Genomic DNA, 24,105 nt, shown 5'->3' with positions numbered 1-24,105 from the left:
AAGTACTAATTCACTCTTAATCACAATCATCCTCTTCTTTAAATGATCATCTCGATATCTCGAGGATATGAAGTCAATTGTATGCTATAATCATCCGGTTTTGATAATTTTTCCCCATTTACAAGAATTTTAATGCAACAGTTAATAAATACAGATTGTACGCATATATCTGTTAGATTATGAATCCAATAATAGTTCGGACATACAAAAGATATCTAAAATACCTATTTCGAAAAATATCTGTCTTCGCGAAAAAATTACAAAAAGAAATTTTAATGTTGCAATTCCACTAAATTAATTATATTTTTAAAAATCGTTTGGTTTGCCTCAAGTTACAACTAATTCGATTTTTGCATGGCAGATAGGGCATAATTAGGAGTAACTTCGAGACCCAGTTAAGTTAACCCAGAATCCATAAAATGATTGATTTTGTAGTGCACAGACGCCACCGCATTAGCCATTGGCTGCCGCTTGATTCAATTGTGATTCGCATTTACTTTCCCATCAGAAGGCCTCCTCTTCTCGACTGCATTTAAGAGACAACAAAGAAAGGTCCTCTAATGAGATTATTTGATCACATATGCTAATGATTAACGAAAATAAATTTGTGAATTATTTTTCACTTTAGAATCGATTTTTACCCACAGGAAGTGAGAAATCTGATAGAATCGCTTGCTTTCAAAATTTTCAAGGATTAAAAGTTGGCTTGAAAGATTAACTGATGCACAGCGCTCTTACCTTAAAAGAACAATGAAACTTCTTTGTTTTTGTCTTCTTTCTGAAATGCTCTGATCTGTTTTGAAATACCTTAATTCAAAAGTGGCTGAACTTGTTTTCTATAATTGAGATTCAGGAATTAATAGAAAAGCCCTCTGGGAGTTGTCATGTGTCGCAGCTGGTACGATAAATGCCTACGGGATTTCGGAAACATGACTCGATTGTCGTGTATGTTATCATCATATCGCGATGTATCGGACATCAGAAATGTCTGTAGAATGGTACGGTTATGTTATTATCGTCGAGTTCAAAATGTTTTGGATGTTTTAACTGATACTGTCGTGGTTAGATATGTGATGATGTCAACATGTTTTGATGAACAAGTCAAAAAAAAACTTAACGACAGCATCAGCTAAATCACTGTTCTCAATCCTGGCTTTTACCAATGTAACCTGGTGATTATGAGGAACTCGGTTGTTTTTATGCTTCGACGATTTCCCTTTTCTTAAGTTAATTGCGCGACCAATTTTATTTATTTATTCACTTGAATTAATAAATATCTTTGTAAGTATTATATGATAGAAAAAAGCTTAAAAAATCCTTGAAAATGTCGTTGATGTGAGACAGAAATAAGCCGTATTAATCATAAAATTCGTTATATAACCTTTTTTGGCATTTGACAAGAATGATCGAATTCAAAAAAATGAAGGCAAGATATATTCATAAATAAATTTGTAATTGAAAATTTAATTTATAAAACTTTTAATTTGTATTTTTATTTTACATACTATTATAATTTTTCATAAATTTGAGGAATCCTAATTAACGTTTCAAGGTCAAAAGTAGTATCTCTTTTCGATTTGAGTAACTTTTTTTAAAGCTTTTCAACATTTTTTAAAAAATCACGGGTTTTTTTTTCGCCCCTAACTGCTTTTGAATTGGAGTACAGTGATTATAAATTGTACATTTGATCAGTATCTATACTTTAGATGCTAAAATTATGTACCAAATTTGATCCTCCTAATATTTTTTGTTTTATTTATTGTATACATTTCTTCTCGGGCGTACAGACATAAAATTTCCTGTGTTATGATTTCCTTCAAAATTTTATAGTTATCTTTAAATTTGGTATAAAGACTGCTTATTAAATTTAATCCATCTAGTTCAAAGTGTTTTGAGTTTTCGTATTCCAAACAGAATGACAGACAGACATAATCCAAGAAATGTGTTTTTCGGGCTCAATGTGGTCTGAAACGCGGAAATTTATTAAAATCTCAGGTCCAAATTTTTTTGAAGATAATGTGGTGATTAAAAAAGCACTCTTTGTATACTTCGTTTGCAAGAAAATATTAAAAAATAATTTAAAAAAAATAGCTTCGTAAAATTTTCCCGCATACTCTGTAATAAAGATATTCGAATTCTTTGACGATTACTATACTTTATACTATGTATCCGAAAAAGATGGGGGGGGGGAGGGAGGAAGAACAACAACAAAAAAAAGTGTTTAATCATTACCATACTGTTTTTGTAGAAATATTTAGCTCCAGCTTATAACGTATGAAATTAATGTAATTAGGAAAAATATATTGTCAATATGCAGTATTATCGAGCCCATGATAAAGCATTAAAAAAGCTTTTAACTCCCTAAGGATTCTAGTAGCATTTAAATGCAATTTGCTTGTCATTTATTTTACCGAATAAATGAAAGTTAAGAAACGAAATGCATTAGCATTAAAAATTCATCATTCTCCGCGATTCAGATGACTCAATTCTGTCTTACATTCCAAGCTAAAAACTTTGTGGGCGAGAGGACACAAATGCGAAGAAGAAAAACAGCATTTTTAACTTGACTTGCCTACAAATGCATAAACATCAGTTTTTCTTATCATTTCCTATCGGTTTAAGAGACCGCTTCCATCATCAGGCCGAAAACACGACTTGCTTGACATGTCACTTGATGCGCAGAGTTGTGTATTTTCTTGTAAAAATAGCCTTTTCTTGTTATATTTTTAATGGCGGGATTTCTTTATGTTTAATATAATAAAATGCATCTATTGCGCTTGTTCTATATGAAGGAAATATATGGAAATTTTTAAATATTCTCTTCATGTCTGAAATTCTGTATTCGTGACAAAACTTATTCATCCCTCTTTCTAAAAATAGAAATGATTCATTTGTTTAAATTGCCATAGCTTGCAGCAGTGTATTTTCTGAATTTTTTTGAAATTCATTTGCTGTTTGTAATACTTTTTAATAGACTAGCTAAATTTCTCCATTAATAAAACTTCTTTTCTGTCATAGTTTGAAATTATTGAGTCATTTTTCAACTTTCTAATTATGCTGAGCACTAGAGCAGTCGATAATACGATATAAATTATTATTTTAACAATCGATATTCTTCAATCGATATAATTATATTTGTTGTAAAGCCTAAGATTTGTATAGTGAATTTGTGCTAAAGAACAGATAAATATAGGCTGTCTAATGTTGTACCTAGTCATTAACATATTGACTGCCGAGTTACTCACATTCGTGTGACAGCAAAAGTTTTCAGTCAATGCAGAATTTGATACAAGTAGAACAAGCTTATTGTAATCTATATCTCCTTTTTTTAACACGTTGCTCAGCATGTGAATCGCCTGTGATTCATACATATCATCTAATTAGATATTTTCTTCTCTACTACAGTTAAGAGAGCAAATAATTAAGCATCTTATTAGATAATAGTCCAAATCACAGACATCAGTCGTGGCAGTGAACTTGTTAATAGTGCATGTACTACGTTTTCAACTTATTTTTTTACATAAAATTCATTTACACAATGAATCCATAGATTTTGTAATCGAATGAAACATTTAATAACATTATTTTACAGTAAATTTGTGACAGTTAAATTAATGTCTAATTTTCAAATGATTTAAGAGCTGTTTTGGAACAAACCTCTTAATTATGAACCGAGAACAGATGATATTGCCATAACAAGGTAAGGTCTTAGTAAACATTGAAGCACTTAGTAAATTAACATCTTTCATCAACAGGCCTCAGTAATAAACGACGACTTTTATTAACACAAAGACAAAACTACACAGAAAACAAATACACAGCCGAGACGTACACAAGCAACACACAGGAAGAACCCATTAAATATTGATAATAAACTTTCCTTATTTCTTGTAAATGACAAATATATCAAATTTTTCAAAGTGGATTCTACAGAGAATTTTCGTAAAATCCATGATAAAATGTAAACTAGTCCAGCATTAATTGGATTTTAATGCTAGTTCAAAACTGCCACACCGCTACAACTGGAATGTTGAATTGATATTGAAAAACCGCCACCTTAAACTGGGCCTCCTGTTCTGGATGCATTGATAAGAATAGGGACCTCTTAACTCTGCACTCGAAGTTTCAAGTGCTGCTGTGATGACTGGAGGTTTGAGGCACTATTTTATTATCACACTTTTAACGGACGGATGTCGACAATTTCGCCATCTGTAGGAATATTTGTAAAGCTTGAGTATGAACCTATAATCTCTATTCCAGTAATGATAAAGGATAATACAGATATTATAACAAAATAAATACTGTCACTAATAGGATTAAAGAATAAAGGATAATGAAGGTTTGAATTCTTGTATATATTCAAGGATTATTAGGACGAAAAATTTTTGTTGTGGGAAAAAAAAGTAAATAACAAATACAGCCAAGGAATATTTCATAATTTTTGAGTAACGGATACAAAATCTCTTTTTAAAAATTTAATGTTTTTTAGGTAGAAAGTTTTTCGATTTCCTGTTACGTTTATGTAGTTAGGTAAATATCAGAAAACAAATAAGAAAAGTTTACTTTTTTTTTTCTGATAATTCTTTGTTGTAAATAATATTCAGAAAATTTTATATTCTAAATAATTGGAAAAATAAAACTAGGATATGCAAGTTGCAAACGATTTTTTCCTCATTGAGAATCGTTGATTTGCGTCCATTCTCTCCATATTACAGTGACTTTTGAAACAGCTTTTAAATAATAAGAAAATGTTTTTTTTTTAATAGACGAGTTTGTTTAATGAACTTCAATTACAATTTTTTTTTAAATTTAAATGTACGTTAAACATGTCGGAATGAAAAGGCCTTCGTTAGTGAGACGTGAAAATTAGAAGAGATGGAAGTAGGATTAAATTATTTTCTTGCTTTCTAATTATAGTTTAAACCAAAACCATCTTAATGAGTTGAGTTAATAGACTAGATTAGTGTTGTGAATAGAACCAATTAATGGAATAAGTAAACGATAATAGTTATTCTCATAAATTAGATCTAGTCATTAAAAGCTATGTACTATGTATTCTTAAGAACTGTTCCCACACGACGTTATCTGAAAATCTGAATTCTTCGAGAATATTCTCGTTCATTTTTTTTTTTTTCTTTCTTTCTTTTTTAATCTCAAAGAGAAGCAAAGAAATTAAGTTAGCATTTCCTTCTTCCTTTTCGCGAAGAAAAAAAAAATGTTGAATAACCTTTGCTGATTGTATCTGAATTTTTTAAAAAAAATCATAATGTATGTTTTTAATGTGGCAGTATTGCTTGCATGAAGGTAAATGAATTCTAATTGAAAATTTGCTTCTGTCATTCTATATTTAATTAATAATGTATATATTTTTTTAATTCAAGGTTAGTATTTTTAATGGAAAATACTGTCCCTTTAATGTTAGTATTATTATTATTATTCAAGGCAAATTTTATTTTCCGAATTTAGAGGAACTAGAGAGTTAGGGGCAAGAGCAATAGATGATTATGAAGCTCCTTCTAAATTATTTCTCCCAACCTCAGCCATTTTTTTTCTGGTTGTAATCTATTGTTTTCTCAATAATTAAAGGAACTTATAAACTTTATCGAATGAAAAAATTCACTAAATAAAATCAATATGTTATTTTTTTTTTTTATTCCTATTAAATTCTGTAAGTCAAAAAGAATTCAACCTACTGCGTAGTGTAATATGAAATCTATGCAATTTAATTAAGTAAAATGATTACTTCTATATTATTCGGTTTTCTTTAATTAAATGTGATAAAAAATCTGTATCTAAATATTAAGGAAGTAAATTTAAATATTTTATCGAAGTTAATTTGTGTTGAGTATTGCGCTTTTATTTATGTATTTATTAAGAATAAATTTTTTAACCAGATAATTTAACTACTGATCATAGAAAAATATTCTTAGTGGTATTGAAATTTTCTATTTTAAAAAAATAAAATCACCAGTATGATTAAAATTTAAAAAAAAGAAAACATATTTAAATATATTTACTTTTCCCCATTTCTGGGTTTTCCAGATATCTGCCCGTTGATTATTATGACTTTGTTTTGTATTCTGTTTTCGTGTCTTTCTCGAAATAAAACGAGCATGATTTTGTTGCGGGTTTCTATGCAATTTAATTCCCATAAATTAAAAAAAAAAAAATCTCATAATACTTGTAATAAATATAATAAAACAAACTTGTTTATTCTTCATATATTGACTCTATATTTCAATACATTTGTTTTGGTGGCATATAGCTAAATGAAAGAGTGCATCATCATGTTATGAAATTTTTTGAAATTGTTATCATGTGAGAACATGATGTTGTTTTGGTTTGGGAGTTTTGAAGCTCGAAATCGCGTAGGCAGTGAATAAAGCATAAATGGCAATTTTCATCTTCATCTTTTAATCGCATATATTTTTTACCTGCTTTTACCAGTATTGCATTATTATTACGTATACTTCTTTGACAGTAGATGCGATTTTAAAAGGTTGACGTAGAACTATGACATCCTAGCTATTATTTCATCTCAAAATCGGTCGAGCTCCAAAACTATGTTTGCCAGCTAGAAAAATTGAAAATGAAAATTTAAAAAAATTATTATGTATAGAAACCGATAGAGAAATCTTGTGATTGTTCCAAACCGGTTTAAACTGGTTAATGACTTAAATAAGACAAATAATGACTTAAAAAATAATAATGTTCTCGCATGTTAACTTGAAATTTGCGATCGTAGATTTAATTTTAATTTTTTTTAATTTTGTTTTATCTTCATAATGATTATAGGATGCAATAATTTCATATTTTAAGAACTCATTATGGTCTATTATAGATCTTACATGAATTATTTTATTTGTAAAAGAATTTTCATTACCAATTTCAGAAATGCTATTTCGTGTAAAATGATATTGATATAGAAATTTTATTTATTTATTAGGCACATGAACAGTAATAGGATTAAATATTCACTCTACATTTGAGCCATAATTTTCAGGCGCGGAAGTTTAGATTTTGTCAACTGTTCGAAATAATTAACTTATTCGAAATTTTATAAACTATCCTTTATGATGTTTAAATAGAGTCGCCAAATATTGTAGAATTCAGTATGAGACTCTAGAGATTGCAGAAGAGAAACTGAAACTAGGAAAAAAAAATAAGAATAAGGGAATATTTCGACTAATTCTTGTCTTAATGCTTCACTACCCACCTTACTGAAAGAGCGAGTCTACACGTAAGTTAATAATTTTGAATAAAATTATAATATTGTACTTCCATTTTTCATGGATACGTATTCTATATATAGTAAAAATAAGATCTTTAAATTTTTAAAAATTTAATCTTGGCGAAATTTTAAATATTTTTAATGAATTTGATTTGTTTCTTATGTATAAGGATGCTTGCAATTAAGGATGGTTTTTAAAAATGCAATTTAAAATAATTTTTTAATAAATTTTAATGAAATCCTGCTTTCTAAATCGTTTGTCATTTATTAACTAATGTATGTTACATTTTAACCTATTTAGAATCGCGACCTTTAATTTAAGAACCTTGCTTCAAATCATTTATCCCATCGTCAAGAATTGTCAATTTCCGTCGGCTTCGTTGGCAAGCTCACGTGTCTAATGGCGTGTCTTTGAACCCTCGCGCAGATGGGTTTATGTCATTTGTTATCTTATCAGAAAGACAAAACAGATACTCGACCCTGCGCTCTGTGTAAAATAAGATTATTAAAGTTAGAAAAGATATTTCCTGGAAAGCATTTTTCTCGTAAGTTGCGGAGATGGGTGGGCGCTGAAACTTCGAATAATTGGCAATGGTGAATTCTAGCATTTTGCTATTCTAGGCAGGTCAAGGCCAATATATGGCTACTTTTTTTATAAACTAGACATTTTAGCTTAAAATTTCAACACGTGTTTAAGATAACTTAATTAGTAAATTGATTTATTTCGGGTTAATTTTTTTTTATTTTATTATTTTTGTAGAAATGCTTTTTTAAATTTTATTAAGATTCGAGATAAGCATCCACATTTATACACTATATTACTGAAGCAGACATCTTTGTTTTAAAAAACACTGTAATAAATTACTAAACGTAATGAAACATATAGCAATTTAAGCAGTTATACTTGATAAGAACTGAACATTAATATTTTATAATTTATTCATTTCATATTTTTTTATAAGTTTTTGTTCAAGTATTAGAACAAAAAGCTTTTTAATTGACCTGCCTGTGACCTCCTCACAGTTTAGCGATCCTAGGCAGTCGCCTAGAAAAAAACATGCGCTACAGACAGCATCTAGAAATGGGGAGGGGGAGAGAAAATCAGTAATAAATATTTTTTAGCAAAAAATTAATTGCTATTTTTTTTGTAAATAGCAATTCATAGATAGTGTTATAAAAGAACTCTCATAACAGAATGATTTCAATGTGACCTGATGTTCCAACATAACATGATGATCACGTTTACTGTGCACTAAAAAAAGTTTTAACATTGCGTTTGGTGCGCACCCCACACACCGATCTAGCTTACCCAAATGTTAAAGCTGTCAGGAGTCGATAGGAAACTTCAGTGGTACAAACTATTCTCTTCAAGGGCAGATAGAAATGAAATATATATATATACATGGAAAAATATTATGAAAATATAAATAATATCTGCATGATGCAATATAGAAACAATGAATCGATAAACATACCTGTGAGTAAATAAAAATTATGAATAAAAAAAAATCTTTAAAAAATTTTATATGGTTGCAGTGCAAAGTTTTTTATGGTTGCAAAATGGCAAAATGTTTTTAACTTCACCCAGCACGAACGAGGAACAAAAAGTACCAAGTATCTAAAAAAGAAGAAACCTGTAAAGCCTGGGGAGTGGGAGGCGACACCTGCAATCCAGTTTGGGAAGGCGTCTTATGCGTGTTATAAAATTTAGAAAAGGAGAAAAAAAAATTACTTTTATTCCACTAACGCCATTTACATATTCACAGCATCCAAATGTTTTTTTGTTTTTTAATCGCATATAGTATTGTCAGGGCTTCTACATAGTGCTATTATCTAACTATTTTGCTTTTTGTTCTGGAATAATACATTCCACAATAATTCTTCACAAGCTTTTAGTTCTCGACTTTCTTGGTGATTGTAAATCCTATCCCTCCCCAAAGGTATCTTAAAATCTCCAATTAATAACTTCATAAAATATTCATTAAAATTTAGATTAAAAAAAATAAAACACATTTAGTTTTTAATAATACAGTACTTAGTGAGATGGATTAACTGTTGATTGTTAAATATTCATACATGGAATTAGTTTGAAACGTTTATATTCCTTTCCTTTTCAGCCTTCGTTTCGTTTAATACTCTAATTTTACCATAACAATTATTGAAAACTCAGTTTTAGCTAGTAACAAATAGCAAATGAAATTAAAATTCTCTGAGATTTAATTTCTTGATACATATCTTACGATTCCCTGTAAAGAAGGCACAACTTTTCAAGACGCATTTTTAAATAATTCCTAGTTAAGCATTCAAATGATTCACCAGACCCTCTTTGATGTTTTTAACCCTTTAATTGTGTAATTTTTCCGCTATTTAATTAGATAACATCTTTCGGATCGTATTGATTCAACTAAGAGTCTCTGAAATTCTTGAAATGCGTAGAGTTTCTGCATGATTTATGTATAAAATTATAATAACACTGAAATACCTCATTTTAGTTTATTTTTAAAAAAAAAATAGTTATTCAAAGTACTAACTGCATTCAGGGCATTGAATCTATGATTAGTATTGTAATAATTGAAGAATTTAATAGTTGAATCGAACAAAATTCTTGTAGCAAATTTATTTTCAAAGGCTAAGGTTGCATAATAAGTTAAAGGTTTTAAAACTGAAATAAATCTTGTTAGTGCTTTGTGGTATCAAATCGTTATTTATGCATAACGTAAAATTCCAACTCGTAATAAACACGAAAGAAATACTAAGCATAAAAATATTGTGAAACCATTTCTGATGATGATAAACACTTAAAGAATGTTTGAAAAATAAATGAAAGTTGGGACGTTTCCTATGTTGATAAAATAAATATTTTAGAAAAGTCCATTCATCTATTTAAATTTTTTTTCTGAATTCTTTCTCCTAATTATTTTAGTTATAACAGTTTCACTTTTAAAATTACTCCAAACAATTTTTCTCCTTTTTGCTATTTTAACATTATTATCCTAAAATGCATGTTCTTTTACAGATTCTGAATTGAAGCCCAAATTGGAGGAGCCTCAGACAAATGGAGAGTCTCACTGCACCCCTCCAAAGAGCCCCTTGCCAGAAGTGAGGCAATTGAGTGCTGTAGCCAGCCTTGGAGAGAATGCCCTTCAATCAAAAGTAGCTGTCATGCCAGGTAATTGCTATCAGATACTGTTAAAATCGACTTATTTGTTATGATTTGTTTATTGAACACGGTTTAATTTATATCCAGTATTCATTGTTTACTGCAAGTAGTACAAGTCTCATTGGTGTCTTTTACAGGTAGCAGAGATATGTGTTGTAGGAGTGTGGTTTACATTTCTCTCAAAAATATGCAAGAACATAAAATCGATGCTGTTCATTTGGCTGAAATATTGCTTTATTTTCAAAGTATTCCCAAGTAAGTGTTTTCATATTTTTCTTTCCTTTGGCAGGGGGGAGGGGTGGCAGAGAGAAAATCAAACAAGTGTTTGTGGATATTTTTTATAAGAAATACACACTTTGTGTTTATCTTTGCAACTCATATATTCGATTGTTATACTTCCAAATGTGTATTTATTGAAAATTATAGGAGACAATAGAAGTTAATTTTATTATTAATCATAATCATATTTAAATAATATATCTTTGGAAGAATTTATTCAAATGAGATGCAATTACAACAGTTTCCAGTAATTATAGATTCCTCCATTAATTTATTAACTGTTGTATGTTTGAGTAAATAAATTTTTTTAAAAACAGCTACAGAGAAGAAAAAAAATGACACTACACAAATGTTTGTGTTTTTTTTCCACTAAAATCATGTTTTTTTTAAATATTTTATTAATTCTGCAATTTTTTTTAATATTTAATGCTTGTTTTAGTTAATGATTTGTATGTGAATTTTAACTGTCCCAAAAAACTTTGTCCCCCTAATTTCTGCATTACTAACAGCATAAGCTTATTTAATTATACCAAATTTCTGAATGATGGAATTATATTCTTCAATTCATTAATGACTGTTGAATACCTTTTCAGACTTTTTAAGTAGAATATAACTGTTCTGCATGTAGTTTCATAGCTAAAATGTATATTGTTTTTGAAAAAGGTTTTAAATGGATTGATCACATTTCAAATTTGTTTCATTTTAATTTTTTAGAAGAGAAACCATGTGCCTAGGCTTCCTTGTTGTTGTAGATGGTCGGAATATGGATGCAGATAAATGGAGTGATCTACATAAAGCACTTGCATTGGTGGAGGTTGTTTATTTATCTGTGGTTAATGTAGCATTCTTTATCTCGTATCTGTTGCTTATTACTTATTTTAATTGTCTTTATTTTTCTGTTTTAGGAATCAGTTCCTGGTACTGTCAGCTTAGTACTTGCATTGCAAAACCATAAAATTGAGGCATTGTCATCTAAGTACCCGATTTTTCACATTAAGGTAAAAGTTGTGGTCAACTAATTTTTTGGAATGTTTACTTTTTCATTAAGTTTTAACTGGTTTATTTTTATTGTTTTCATATATTTTTGTGGATGTGTATGCACTCACTTCAGATAACAATTTTTCATAGTTACAAATTTAATTTTGAGATTTTAAAAATTATTAGGTTATTTTTTATAAGCATTCATGGAAAGGTCAGTCTTGTATTTTTGAGTTTTTTTACTCATTGTAGAATATTTATTTAGTAAAAATCTTGTATGTAGGAAACTTCTTTTAGATTTAAATATTTTGTAAGATTGTCATTTATAATAAATATTTAATTGAATAATTCATGTATTTTTATTGATTCTTATTTAATTCATATTTTTGTTATTTCTAGTGTTAAAATTGAACTGAATCATTTTTATTTTACATTAGGATTATTATTAAAATGGATTTAAAGTATATTTTTAAAATTATATGAATTATGATTAGCTGTATTTTTCATACTTTAATAATAACAAATAAAATTATTTTTAAAGAACTGTGCATTGTGTATGGAAGCTTATTTTAATTTCCTTTGTTTCAGTTTGAACCTATTGTTAATGAGAATCAGTTGTTAAAATATGTTGCTAAAGATCAGCTATTGCCAGAATTTGGTGGAACTTATGAATATGATCACCAAGAATGGATTAAATTTCATGAGGTAGTATGACTTCTGTCGTAGAATGGCTTAATACTTATTTAATTGTTGGCTAAAATTTTGATAATCATGGAATATCTGCTGTGTATGAATTTAAGCATTATAATTTTTGAAAGAACAGATATAGTTAAATTTCTTTGAAAGTTGACCATAGAACATCTAATTTCAGAAAATAACATGCTGTGAAACAAGAAACAATATATTATATATATTTAATTAATTAATGTTAGAAAATGATAAAATTACTGATCATCTTTTAAATTAACATCGATAAACAACAAAAAAGCCCACCTTAGTAATTTTATTTATTAGAAAAGAAAATTTATAACTTTGTGTAAATACTAGGTTTTTTTAAACTCATTATTTAGCATAAGTTATTAAATATTGAGACAACAAATTCTTCTAATTCTTTAGTTCTGCTCTACTAAATATTATTTTTGATCCAATTTTGTAGGCTTCAATAAGTAGTTAAAGTAATTTTAGTACTAACATATATAATTTGGTAAGTATTATAAAACAATATTTCATGAAAAATAATGTGTTATGTAATGTAAAACTCTTCAAAAACTGTTTCAGTTGTGAACATGCTTAAATCTTCTGATAATTGTAGTATTTAAAAATGTGGTATTGTTCTACTAAATTAAATATTTTTATAAATTTTTCGACTTCCTTTTGATTTATGGTTAATTTTTTGCAGTTCTTGGATCCTTTTATTGTAAGCTGTCAACAAATGGGCTGCCGGCTGGTACAGCTTATTCAAGATCTGCGTTATGGCCAACTACCCAGTGTACTCACCCACCAACTGATTGAAGAGCAGAAGAAACAGATCATGGAAGTGTTAGAAAATGAGCAGCTACGCTATTTAGAAGAAGAAGGAACAACATTCTTGAAAAAGCTAGAAGAATATCACAAAATCTTCCAAAACAATCTTGATTATGAGTGAGTTTCTAAGATCAAGGTCATATGAAAGAATTTAAATATTATTGCATTTCTTCTGTTGAACTAAATAAAATAATTACTCAACCTCTTTACGTTTATAAAATGCATTTTAACTACATAAATTATGTTCTTATGCATGATGTGTACAAATAGTTTTTATGTTTTTAATTTAATGTACTAAATTAAATAATTCATGGATGATTTGATTTGAAACAAAAATTCATAAATATAAATAGTAATTGCAAATTGTAGTAATATGTTTTTAAATTTGAAAGTATCATCTAATGAGATAGAAAAGACAACAGTTAAGGGATTAAACAATATCTGCATTATAAATTAAAGAGGATTGAGAACAGGGAAATGTAATTTTTCTCTTGTAGAAAATTTTTAAAAAATTAGTGTTTCAAAATTTCATATATATAAATGAAAAAATGTTTTTTCTAAAGGGAAAAAAATTATATATTCCTGCTATATACATATATATTGTTAAGATTTCAGTTAACCGCATGGTCTTCCTGGGCGGAGCTAGCTGCCAATCATATAAATATCACATGGTCTCACTGTTGTTGTTTGTATATATTTTTTTTCCAGTTGAAACGAATTTGACTTCTGTACTAGGAGAAGTGTGATCTCCGCTGTCTCCCGAGAAATTTTATGTATAGTTCTCTAGGCCTACTACACTATGGCGTATTCATGTGCCTTTTGTTGTTGATGTTACCAATAAACAACATAAAAGACAACATGTGTCTTCAAGTCATTTCACCCAGGACACAATCTTCACTATCAAATAAATTATTGTGTAATCGAGAAAAGCAACGATAATTTATTTACATATATAATGTAATTTGAAATGCCTAATTAACTGAAAAAATAGATACCTAACAGTTTAAATTACTATTGAGCACTGAAATTGTGATAAATTTTAATTGCCCCCTTGATTTTGAGCATTTTATTTTCTAGAATACAGTTCGAATGAAAAATTTTAAATAAAAGAAACAATATACATATTTTTTTTCTATCAGTGAAAAAAAAATTTATTTATTGATGTGTTTTTTTTTTTTCAAACTGATTTAAAGCTAAACTGTAAAGTTTCAACTTCTCATCAAAGTTGAAATTTTATTCTAATATAACAGTTGAGTAATTGTTGAGTTGCTTTTTTAAAAAAGTATTTGAATAAATAGAACAATTTTTTTAGCTTTTATTTGGTTTGAAAACTAAACTGAATTTTACATTTTGTTATGCAGGGAAGCTGTGGAGAAGAGCAATATGTTGTATAAGCAGTTGAAAAAAGTAGTGCAAAGATTGGCAAGGCTAGCTGACAAACGCTTGAATAAATTGCAAGAGTGTATGATGTTAAAGATGTTTGAAGAAGAATCTAGTCAGGTATTTTTCTTTTTTTTTCTATCGTGCTTCCTAGTTGTTTATGTGAAATTATAAAGCTTAGCTATGCAATTTTAAAATTTCATTTAATGCTTTCCATTATCTTTTTACCTTTGTATTTTTACCTCTGAAAAAGATTTAAAAATCATTACAAGCCTCATTTTAGAATTGTGTTAGCTCAGCAAATTAAATTTATTTAAGGATGCCAGTATGTAATTTGCATTGTTGATATCTGAACAATTCTTAATTCAAAAGACTGGAACATTCTGAATCTCCTTGAGAATTTTGAAAAAAGTCATTAACATTTATTGATCAAGAATATTAACTTATATATATATTAATCTAAGGACAGCATTAGAAAAAGATAATGGGTAATATGAATTTAAAGTTTCATTTTTAATAAATGACCTATTGTTGCTATAATTTCAATTAAAGTTTAGTTTCCTTAAACTGAATCTTTAATTAATTTATGTATGCAAACTGTTATAACTAAATATCACTTGCAATGCATGCATTTTGTTTGTAATACATAGTTCATTTCAATAAATTAAGATAAACTGAAAGATTGCCATCATAGCCTGTTGTAAATTTACTGAGCATTTGTAAAACTTAAAATTATAAAAAATTGGCATTCAACTAATTTTGCCTTTTAGAATTGTCTGTTGCCTTTTAAGACTTTAATCGAATTGTCTTCTATCAGGTATTATCATGGTTGCATCGAAAGGGAGAAGAGACTCTTAAGAAGCACAAGACACTGGCTGAAACTCTAAATGCAATTCGAGAGCAAGAGAGTGAATTTGAGAAATTTTATTTTTTAGCTATGGTAAGATTTTATTGTTTCTAAGACATTATTTTAGATTCTTGCAACTAATATGTTAAAAATGTATTAAGTTTTTGCTATTAATAACTTATGTGTACTAGAAATGTGTAGTTTTAGAATCAATTGCTGCATAATATGAATATAATTTAGTAATGTTTTATAATTCAGTAATGTATTCTGCTTGAGATTTGTTTTTATTCGTGATTTTATTGTGTATTAAAAACTGTTTATAACCCATTCTAAGAATGAAGAAAATATGTCTCACATTTTAAATGTCATAAATCTTCATCCTTACATTTCTTTCCCCTTTGTTGTGAATTCTTCAGTATATTTTGTAAAAAAAAAAAAAAAAAAAAAAAAAGTCTTATTATTTCAATGCTTTGCAAAATTGAAATTTTATGTACTTATTCATTTAAACTCATATGTTTATGTTTTTGATGCATGTAATGAAACAAATATTTCCTTATAATTATTTATTCATTTTTGAATTTATTTATTGCAATTTCTACATCTGTCTTCAATTCTCCTTCATTCAGCGCCAAATCGAGAGGGGCAATGATCTGCTTGAAGAGATTCCAAAATTGCGTCCTTCAGACAAAGAGAATGGGATCAGTGCTAATCTAAAGAAACAATTAGATGACTTCACTGATCGTTTGGAAGATGCCAGGGAGACTTTGGAGGATACCAGTCGCTGCTATCAACTATTGGACAAAGTATATTTTAAATTTCTAAAACTATTGTTTGTTTGTTGTTGTTTTTTCTTCCCCATTTAACCGCATGCATTTATGGAGTTCTCTTAACTTATTTTTCTACATTTTTGTAGAGAGTATGTGTACAGTGAAATCAGCATAGTTTAATTCGGTTCTTTTCAAGGGGATATGGAGTTAGCTATTTTTCATATATCCAATTAAAATCAAAATGCTCAGAGAAATTATACAATATAAACTTTACATATCTGCTAATATAATAATTCATTTCAATTTTATTGGGTATGTTCAATTCCTTATAATTATAGATGATCAAGATATGATGATAGATTACAGGTTATGGATATTAAACTTTCCTTTACAAATTAGCATAGTATGGTAATTTCAAATTGAATCAGAATAATATATAATCACTTCAAATTTTTAACCAAGGAAAATTAAATAGAAGGCAAAGAGAAAGCATTATTTACAGTTGATTTGATTACATATTGAGATGAATATATCAAGTGGTTGATTTTAGATTTAATCACTTTTGGATCACAAAAGACACATGGATTGAGAATCTGTCTGCTTTGCCATAATGATACAATATCTGCTGCTTAATATGATCATTGTAAAACTGAATGGTGACATAACATTAACTGATTGATAACAATAATTGAATTGGGTGAAATCAACTGTATTTTTAATCCATCAAGAAAAAAAAACATTTACTACAGGGCTACATCATTTATATTTTTAAAATAACATCTAAAAAAATAAATGTTGTTCCTTATTGGAAATGAAATTGAATGATGTTGCATTTTAAAATATCAAGTGCTTGATTTCATTCATTAATTCATTTTGGCATTCATTGGAAGATTTTTTTTCTAAACATTTGTTCCTATCATAGTCATTGATATATTACATAGTCCTGATTGCCAAAAACTTAAGAAACTTTTACTGTGAAGAGACTGTGAAATATTCATCTACTTTGCAGCCTTGCGTTGGCTTATTTTAGATAGACTAACTGTTAGGAATTTCAATTTTGTATTTAATACTCAAATCAGTTCTTTTCAGTCCATTTTACATTCATAATTCAGTTGCAAATAGTACTGGTTTATGGCAATTTAACAGATTTTCTAGCCAACTCTTACAGCTGTCATTTAAATCAATCTAGATCCTTCTAGTATAAACAAAAGAATGTGAACCTCTCCCAAGGGAAATAACGATTCACAGATATTTCCTTTTAAATGCAGCAAGAGTTCCCATGAGCATCGAACGTTTATATTGATTGAGAATGAAAAATTCGTTAATTCTTTACTTTGAACTTGATCATGTTAAACGATGTAGTGATCGTATTAAATGAGTATTTTTGCGTACAGTGGCTCAGGATAGAGTATTTTGAAAGCATAAAGCACATGATGACGTTAAATACAATTACATTAAACAGCATCCACTGGATAAGTTTTTTTTAAAACTGTGTGCATCAGATTCTATCCTTATCAAACCCTAAGAGGAAATGGGAACACCCTTTATAATGATCTGACAGTAATATATATATGGAATATCGGCGCTCAAAGTATTGCTGTCATTCAAAAAAAAAGTTTCATTCAAGGAGTTATACCTTAGTTTTTTTTTATTTTTTTATTCCTATGTATATTGTAAAAGCATGATATTTCATAACTTGTGATTAGAGGTTTGTTTTAAATGCATGCATTTGCTTGATATTAGTTATCTCCCTTGTGTAGACCTATGAATGGGCCTTGGAAACAATGCGCTTTGTTTCTCACATGAAAGTGGATTCAACTACTTCTGTGAATGCCCTGGTGACCATTATGAAGAGACTGGAGACCTATCTTCAGACCCATCCTTACCTAGAAGATGGGATCTTTGAGGAAATGGCTCAACTCACCACCAAGCTCAATAATCCTACACTTACCAGCCAATGCCAGGTAACCTTTCCCTTTGCAATGAACTAAATGGTTAAGGTTACCATGGAAGCAGTTGTATGCATGAGTTGTGTGCTGTTATTATATGAGTGCTTTATTGCAGAATGTGTTGATACCATCAAATTCAGTGAGAAGATTTATTCAGTATGTTATTATCAACAAATTATCTTTCTTGAAATATATAAAGATCTTCTGAATAAGTTCTTCATTTAAAAAAATGTTGGTTAAGAAAGTTACTAAATTCACATCAAATTAAAAATAAGATATACATTTGAAAATTTAAAACTATGGAATTCATATATCAGGATCAAATTATACTTCTCCCATCTTCAACCCTCTGAACCTGACATACTAATGATTTTCTTGATTGTGTGTTTGTTTTGCTTGCAATTATTCCTTTTTGATTGTTGGTTACTTTCTTTGATATTTTGATAATATTGATTTGAAAGATCAAGTATTCATTCTGCAAGTTCTTTTTCAGAATCAGCATTATCTATAATATGTGTGATTTAACTCGTAATTTTAAAATATTATAAAAACAATTTTTGCATTAAAAATTTAATTTTATGAAGCATTAACTTTAATTAATAGAGATTTTGATAAATTAAAAATTTTAATAATTTAAATATTTATTTTTAAATTTTCATCATTTTTTTCCTTTATTATTAGGACTTTACATCATCTTTTTCATTTTCTTATACTTCAGGTTGCCAAAACAAAGTATGAAGAAACTGTGAACCTCGTTCAAGCTCGCCTTGCAACTCTAATCAAGGCCAAAGATCGCTTGAGTTATGAAGAAAGACCAAACATAAATGAAAGTTTGGACAATCTGAAAATAAAACCTTGCCTCTGGAACCCATTGTCTTCAGGTGGGACTTATCGATCCTCATCACAATCGCACCTTAATGGTTTTAATGGAAGCCATTCATCTCCTGGCTTCAGAAAAGAAACTGTGGGTTCTTACACCGCATTTCCAAGCAGCTATTACCCAGCTTCTGGCTTCCGAGAGCGACTTCTGGGCCTCTCTCAGCGTAAGAAGCGAACGGACTATTTCAGTAAGAGGGGTTCTCTAACTGATGAACTTGTGCTTGGAAACATAAACACTTCAGAAATTGATTCATCTCGTATACCACATGGCAGAAAATCGTATCCGTTTTCCAGTGATAGTTTAACCAATCTCAATGTGCAAACTAGTTCCGTGGATTCTAAAATTCTTCAGAGTACGTCAAGCTTATCTTCAAAAAGTAGATTAGAGGATGACAGTAACTGGCAAATGTTTGAGTCTGAACTTAAAAAGTACACTGAAGAAGTAAAAGAGCAAAATAGGATGTTGGAGCAAAATCGACTTCTTGTGCATCAAGAATCGGTGAATTTAAGAAATAGGTAATCTGATATTATAGAACTTAACTTCATGTCTTACTTTTATACCTGAGAAGGTGGTTGATATTTGTAAACCTGTGGTTTTGGTGACTTAAAAAAATATTATTAATCAATAATTTTATATGTGTATTGATTATTGGCATTTAAAATAATTGGATATTTATTTATTGATACAAATCTATAATTTCTTAAAGAATGATTTCTGAAAAATACTTCTCAAAAAATGTTACATTGCAGTAATTATATATCTCCATTATAAATTAATTTTTCATGTACCTAACATATTTTTTACTCATGAAGGTAGTTAAACTTTAATTATATTAAATTCTAACCATCTCAGTGAACCAACTGGTGTGCCAGAAATATTATTTATATTTGGTTTTGGATAAATCGGATATGATTTTGCAAAATTGTCTGGCATTAAAGCCCAATTGTTTTAATTGTCTTATTTAAATTTTGCTTATTGTGTAGTTGACCCATTTTAATGAGGACCGATAATAATTTTAAAAATGTAAATGCCCTATTCATATATCTTCTAATTTTAGCAATACTGTAACTTCATTTTTCCATTTGTCTCGTAAACTACTTGGACATTGAAAAGAATCCTTCCTTAGATTTCAACAATGGGAAAAAAGACCATGCTATTAAACATTTGATGGAAAAAATTTAAATGGTGTAAATTTCAGAGCAATAATATAACATGTTGAAAAATAAAAAATATATATATTATTAAAAAACTGCCAAAGTTTGGAAAAAAAATTCACACAACTTTTAAATTGATATCATGAAAAAGGTAATTTTTTACATTTTAAAATGGTATAAAATGTATTTTTTTGTGCAATAATATTTTGAGAATGTAATGTCAAAATTTCATTTAATTTTAATTAAATTTCTGATTAAAATTTCAAGAACATCACTAAAGTGCACATTTCCACTCTTCCTAGTATATATACTAAATTTGGTAATTGTAAGACAAGTAGTCTTACCTGTAGAGCACCAACAGATACACACACATTCATCTTTATTATGAGTAGAGATTTATGTATCTGTCTAAATATTTGACTTTTGTTATTCAGATGGACAGCAAACAGTTAGTAACTTTAGAGGTTTTCTCTTTATATATTATTAATTTCTAGATGGTTTTTAATCTATCACTCCCTCTTATCAACTATGCAGTTCATAATTATTTCATATTAGATTATTTACTAGTAAGAGATCAGTTTAATAATATTTCAGAGTATGATATTTCCTCTATTTATAAAATTATTAAAATGATAAAATAATCTTGTTTTATTGAAACAGATCTCTTCAAGAGAGCAGTCGACCCATGAGTGCTAATTACACATCTTCTAATCCAGAAGAGCATACAAAGCCTGCTCCTGTTAACTCTCATCTCATGCGATGTGCTTCTTGCTCAGATTTTGAAGAACTACTTTCTGGAAAAACATCAGAGATGGAAAATCTCAAAATTGTAAATAAGTAAGTGAATTCTGAGACTTGCCACCCACCACTTTGATTATGAAGATTCTTCATTTTTATTTCCCACTCACAAAATCATCTTGATTCCTTACATATGGGCCTTTGACAATTTGAAGAGAGATTATTCATTCTTGTTTGTTTATATTTTGTTTTTATGTAGTTATGTTTCCCCTATATCCATTCCACTGTTTTAATTAATTGGCCTATGCATCATCATTTAGGAGTTTCTTCATCATACTTTTTTGAATTTTTACATTGGAGTATATACCAGTTTTGAATGGTTTTATTTCAATATTAGATTGCATAGTATCTATAAATATCTCATTTGCTCTATGGAATTTTATTTGAAGCAAACTACTGCATATTCTTAAAATGGAGAGTGTCATCTAATATATAGTACAGAAATTTATAAACAATTCCCTGGCAAATCTAAAAAAAAATGCATGCAATATTTTTATTATTAAAACAACACATCTACTTAATACAAAACAAATCTATCAATAAAGGTATTTAAATGTTCCTATTAATTTAATTTTAATTTAAAGTATTTATGATATTTTAATTATAAACAATTTGATTTCGGTAAATCGTAGCTTTAGAAAACATTCATTATAAAAAAGGAACAGTTGCAACCATCATTTTAATGTTTTGGATTTTCATTGAATGATATTGAAGGTTGAGTTGTTTATATATAAATATTTTAGTGGCTCTTCCTGTATAATTTCTGAAATTATGTTAAATTATTAATTTATGCTAATGTTAATGTTTTCTCCTTTTTCTGCAGTCGAACTCTAAAATTAGTTATGATGGAAATGATCCAGACAGAAAGAGACTATGTCAAATCTCTTAATTATATCATAGAGGTAGGTATAATTTAAAATTTTTCCTCAGTTATTTTTGAGCAACGTTTGTATTCTGATATAAATATTGCATGAAATAAATTAAACCTGTTTTTTGATCTTTTAGAATTATGTACCTCTCCTTCAAAACAGTAATGTGAGCCAAGTTTTGAGGAGTCAAAGAAATGTCATATTTGGCAACATTGAAAAGATATACGAATTTCACAACTGCTATTTCTTGCAAGAGCTGGAACAATGTGAATCCATGCCTTATTCTGTGGGGCAGTGTTTTCTCAAATATGTATGATATCTTCCTGTCTTATATTCCATTTTTAATCTTTTTATTGTCAGTTTTTTAAACAGACTTTGAAGGAATTGATTTTAGAGTGATATATATAGTTCTGTTAATATACATTTTTCTAATAATTGCCAAGATTACAGAACTTCTATAACTTACTCACAAATCATGTTTAGAGAGTGTATATTTATTTGCTCTGGAAAAATGTACCTTATTAATAGATTGCTTTGCTTCTTGTTTGTTTATAATTTTATAGTGATTTGTGTACTTTCAAATTCAGTTCTATGCTCACTGAAAAATTTTCTGAATTGTAACTGATCATTCAATTCAGATGCTATTTTATTATAACATAAAAATATTGCCTTATGTATTTCGAATGAAAGAAAGTGTTTTATAATGATTTTACCCAAATACAAAATTTAATTATATTATTAATAATAATAATTTAGCTAATTATTATTACTATTAGCATTTATTGTAAAGCATTAGTAATGTGTTGTTTCTTGAGTAATAAAATCAAAGCAGTAACCATGAAAATTAAGAAAGTTATTTTTTTATAAGTTGCCTACAGTTCTTTACTGAATGGCTCTTTTGCGGTTTTTAATAAAGTTAAAATCTGAAAAAGATATTATGTTGCAAATAGCTTAACTTGCAACACTTTCTAAATTATAGTGAATAAATCAACCAATTAAAAAAGTAATTCAGGATGGAATGCAATAAAGGTTCCCTACACCTGAGTATCTGTAGCATGATTCTTAACTTTTTTTTTTTCAATTGTGTAACTTATCCATCTGGCAATAGTTAAATATTTTTTCAGTCAATTAAATTTTCTGTTTGAAGTATATTTAATTTCTTTTTTGTAAATTGACTTGGTTACATGGTGAATCCTCCACAGAGCATTTTTAATAACATTTTACTATGTTAATTAGCTAAGTAAAATACATAATTCATTACAACCGTAAAAATGTTTTAATGAAGCAGTTTGAAATTTGCTTGATAGTTTATTTTATATTTGACTGTTGCCATTCGACAATGAATAATAAGACTAATTTCTATGCCACGTGCATAGTATTTAATATCTATAATTTATAAATCTACTTTATTAAGAATGTATAATTGAATTTCTATTAAATTTGTCAAAAGTGCATTAAATCAAATAAATATGTAAATAAATAATAGTTCTAAATTTTGTTGTGAAAGTTGATAAATTTGCTTTTAATAGAATTTTTATTGTTTACTTCTAGGAGAGTCAATTTTATTTATACGCATTGTACAATAAAAACAAACCCAAGTCTGATAGCTTGATGGCCGAATATGGCAATAGCTTTTTCAAGGTATTGTTTTTATTTTGTTTATTATTATAATTAATAATTTAATGTAGATTTATTCTATTCCAAAATATTTTTATGAAATTGAATCTCATTTTTAATTGTTTATTGATTTAATAACTGATTTTTATAAAATTAATTTTCAGAAAAAGCAACATGAGCTTGGAGACAAAATGGATTTAGCCAGCTACTTACTGAAGCCTGTCCAGCGCATGGGAAAATATGCTCTGTTGCTCAAGCAGCTGCTCAAAGAATGCCCAGAAACCAATAGTGAATACTACAATAATTTAAAGGCATAATATTTATTTTATTCATTTGTACTGATTAATTTTGCTTAACATGAAAGAAGGATTTAAAGAAAATAAAAAAAAAAAAATCAGCTTTAGTATAAAAGATGTTCATAATTGAGATTAATATGAATCTTTTTCAGTTACAGCAGCTTTCATCAAGCTGCAAAAGCTTTATAAACAAAATTTCTCCTTAATTTTCTTATTAGCTTAGAAGTTATCAAATATATGTTAAGAACAAATACAGCATCTTTATAACACGAAGCTAGCAAAAAAATTACACGTTTTGCAACAATTCTTAATGTATATTTTTATTTACTGTTGGGCTAAAAGAAAAGCACCTAAATATAAAATGTGTATTTTTTTA

At 28.2% G+C, this 24,105-nt stretch overlaps 1 protein-coding gene across 2 annotated transcripts in view; it reads left to right on the top strand.

The window, feature by feature from the left end:
* The window catches only part of LOC129971586 (guanine nucleotide exchange factor DBS-like), a 209,037-nt gene that overhangs the window by 178,097 nt on the left and 6,835 nt on the right, over positions 1 to 24,105 (top strand). For both annotated transcript variants that reach the window (XM_056085487.1, XM_056085489.1), the window contains 16 exons: positions 10,248 to 10,400; positions 10,529 to 10,646; positions 11,385 to 11,484; positions 11,576 to 11,668; positions 12,237 to 12,353; positions 13,048 to 13,289; positions 14,534 to 14,672; positions 15,370 to 15,492; positions 16,026 to 16,202; positions 17,927 to 18,130; positions 18,834 to 19,510; positions 20,810 to 20,986; positions 21,771 to 21,849; positions 21,953 to 22,126; positions 23,368 to 23,457; positions 23,598 to 23,744. In XM_056085487.1, the coding sequence (XP_055941462.1) occupies positions 10,248 to 10,400; positions 10,529 to 10,646; positions 11,385 to 11,484; positions 11,576 to 11,668; positions 12,237 to 12,353; positions 13,048 to 13,289; positions 14,534 to 14,672; positions 15,370 to 15,492; positions 16,026 to 16,202; positions 17,927 to 18,130; positions 18,834 to 19,510; positions 20,810 to 20,986; positions 21,771 to 21,849; positions 21,953 to 22,126; positions 23,368 to 23,457; positions 23,598 to 23,744 (2,810 nt within the window). The remainder of the gene's footprint in view (positions 1 to 10,247; positions 10,401 to 10,528; positions 10,647 to 11,384; positions 11,485 to 11,575; positions 11,669 to 12,236; positions 12,354 to 13,047; positions 13,290 to 14,533; positions 14,673 to 15,369; positions 15,493 to 16,025; positions 16,203 to 17,926; positions 18,131 to 18,833; positions 19,511 to 20,809; positions 20,987 to 21,770; positions 21,850 to 21,952; positions 22,127 to 23,367; positions 23,458 to 23,597; positions 23,745 to 24,105) is intronic.

Source organism: Argiope bruennichi, chromosome 6 (assembly GCF_947563725.1).
Source record: "Argiope bruennichi chromosome 6, qqArgBrue1.1, whole genome shotgun sequence".
Taxonomy (NCBI): domain Eukaryota; kingdom Metazoa; phylum Arthropoda; class Arachnida; order Araneae; family Araneidae; genus Argiope; species Argiope bruennichi.
The sequence above is the reverse complement of the archived record's forward strand: the minus strand, read 5'-3'. Positions and strand labels throughout refer to the sequence as shown.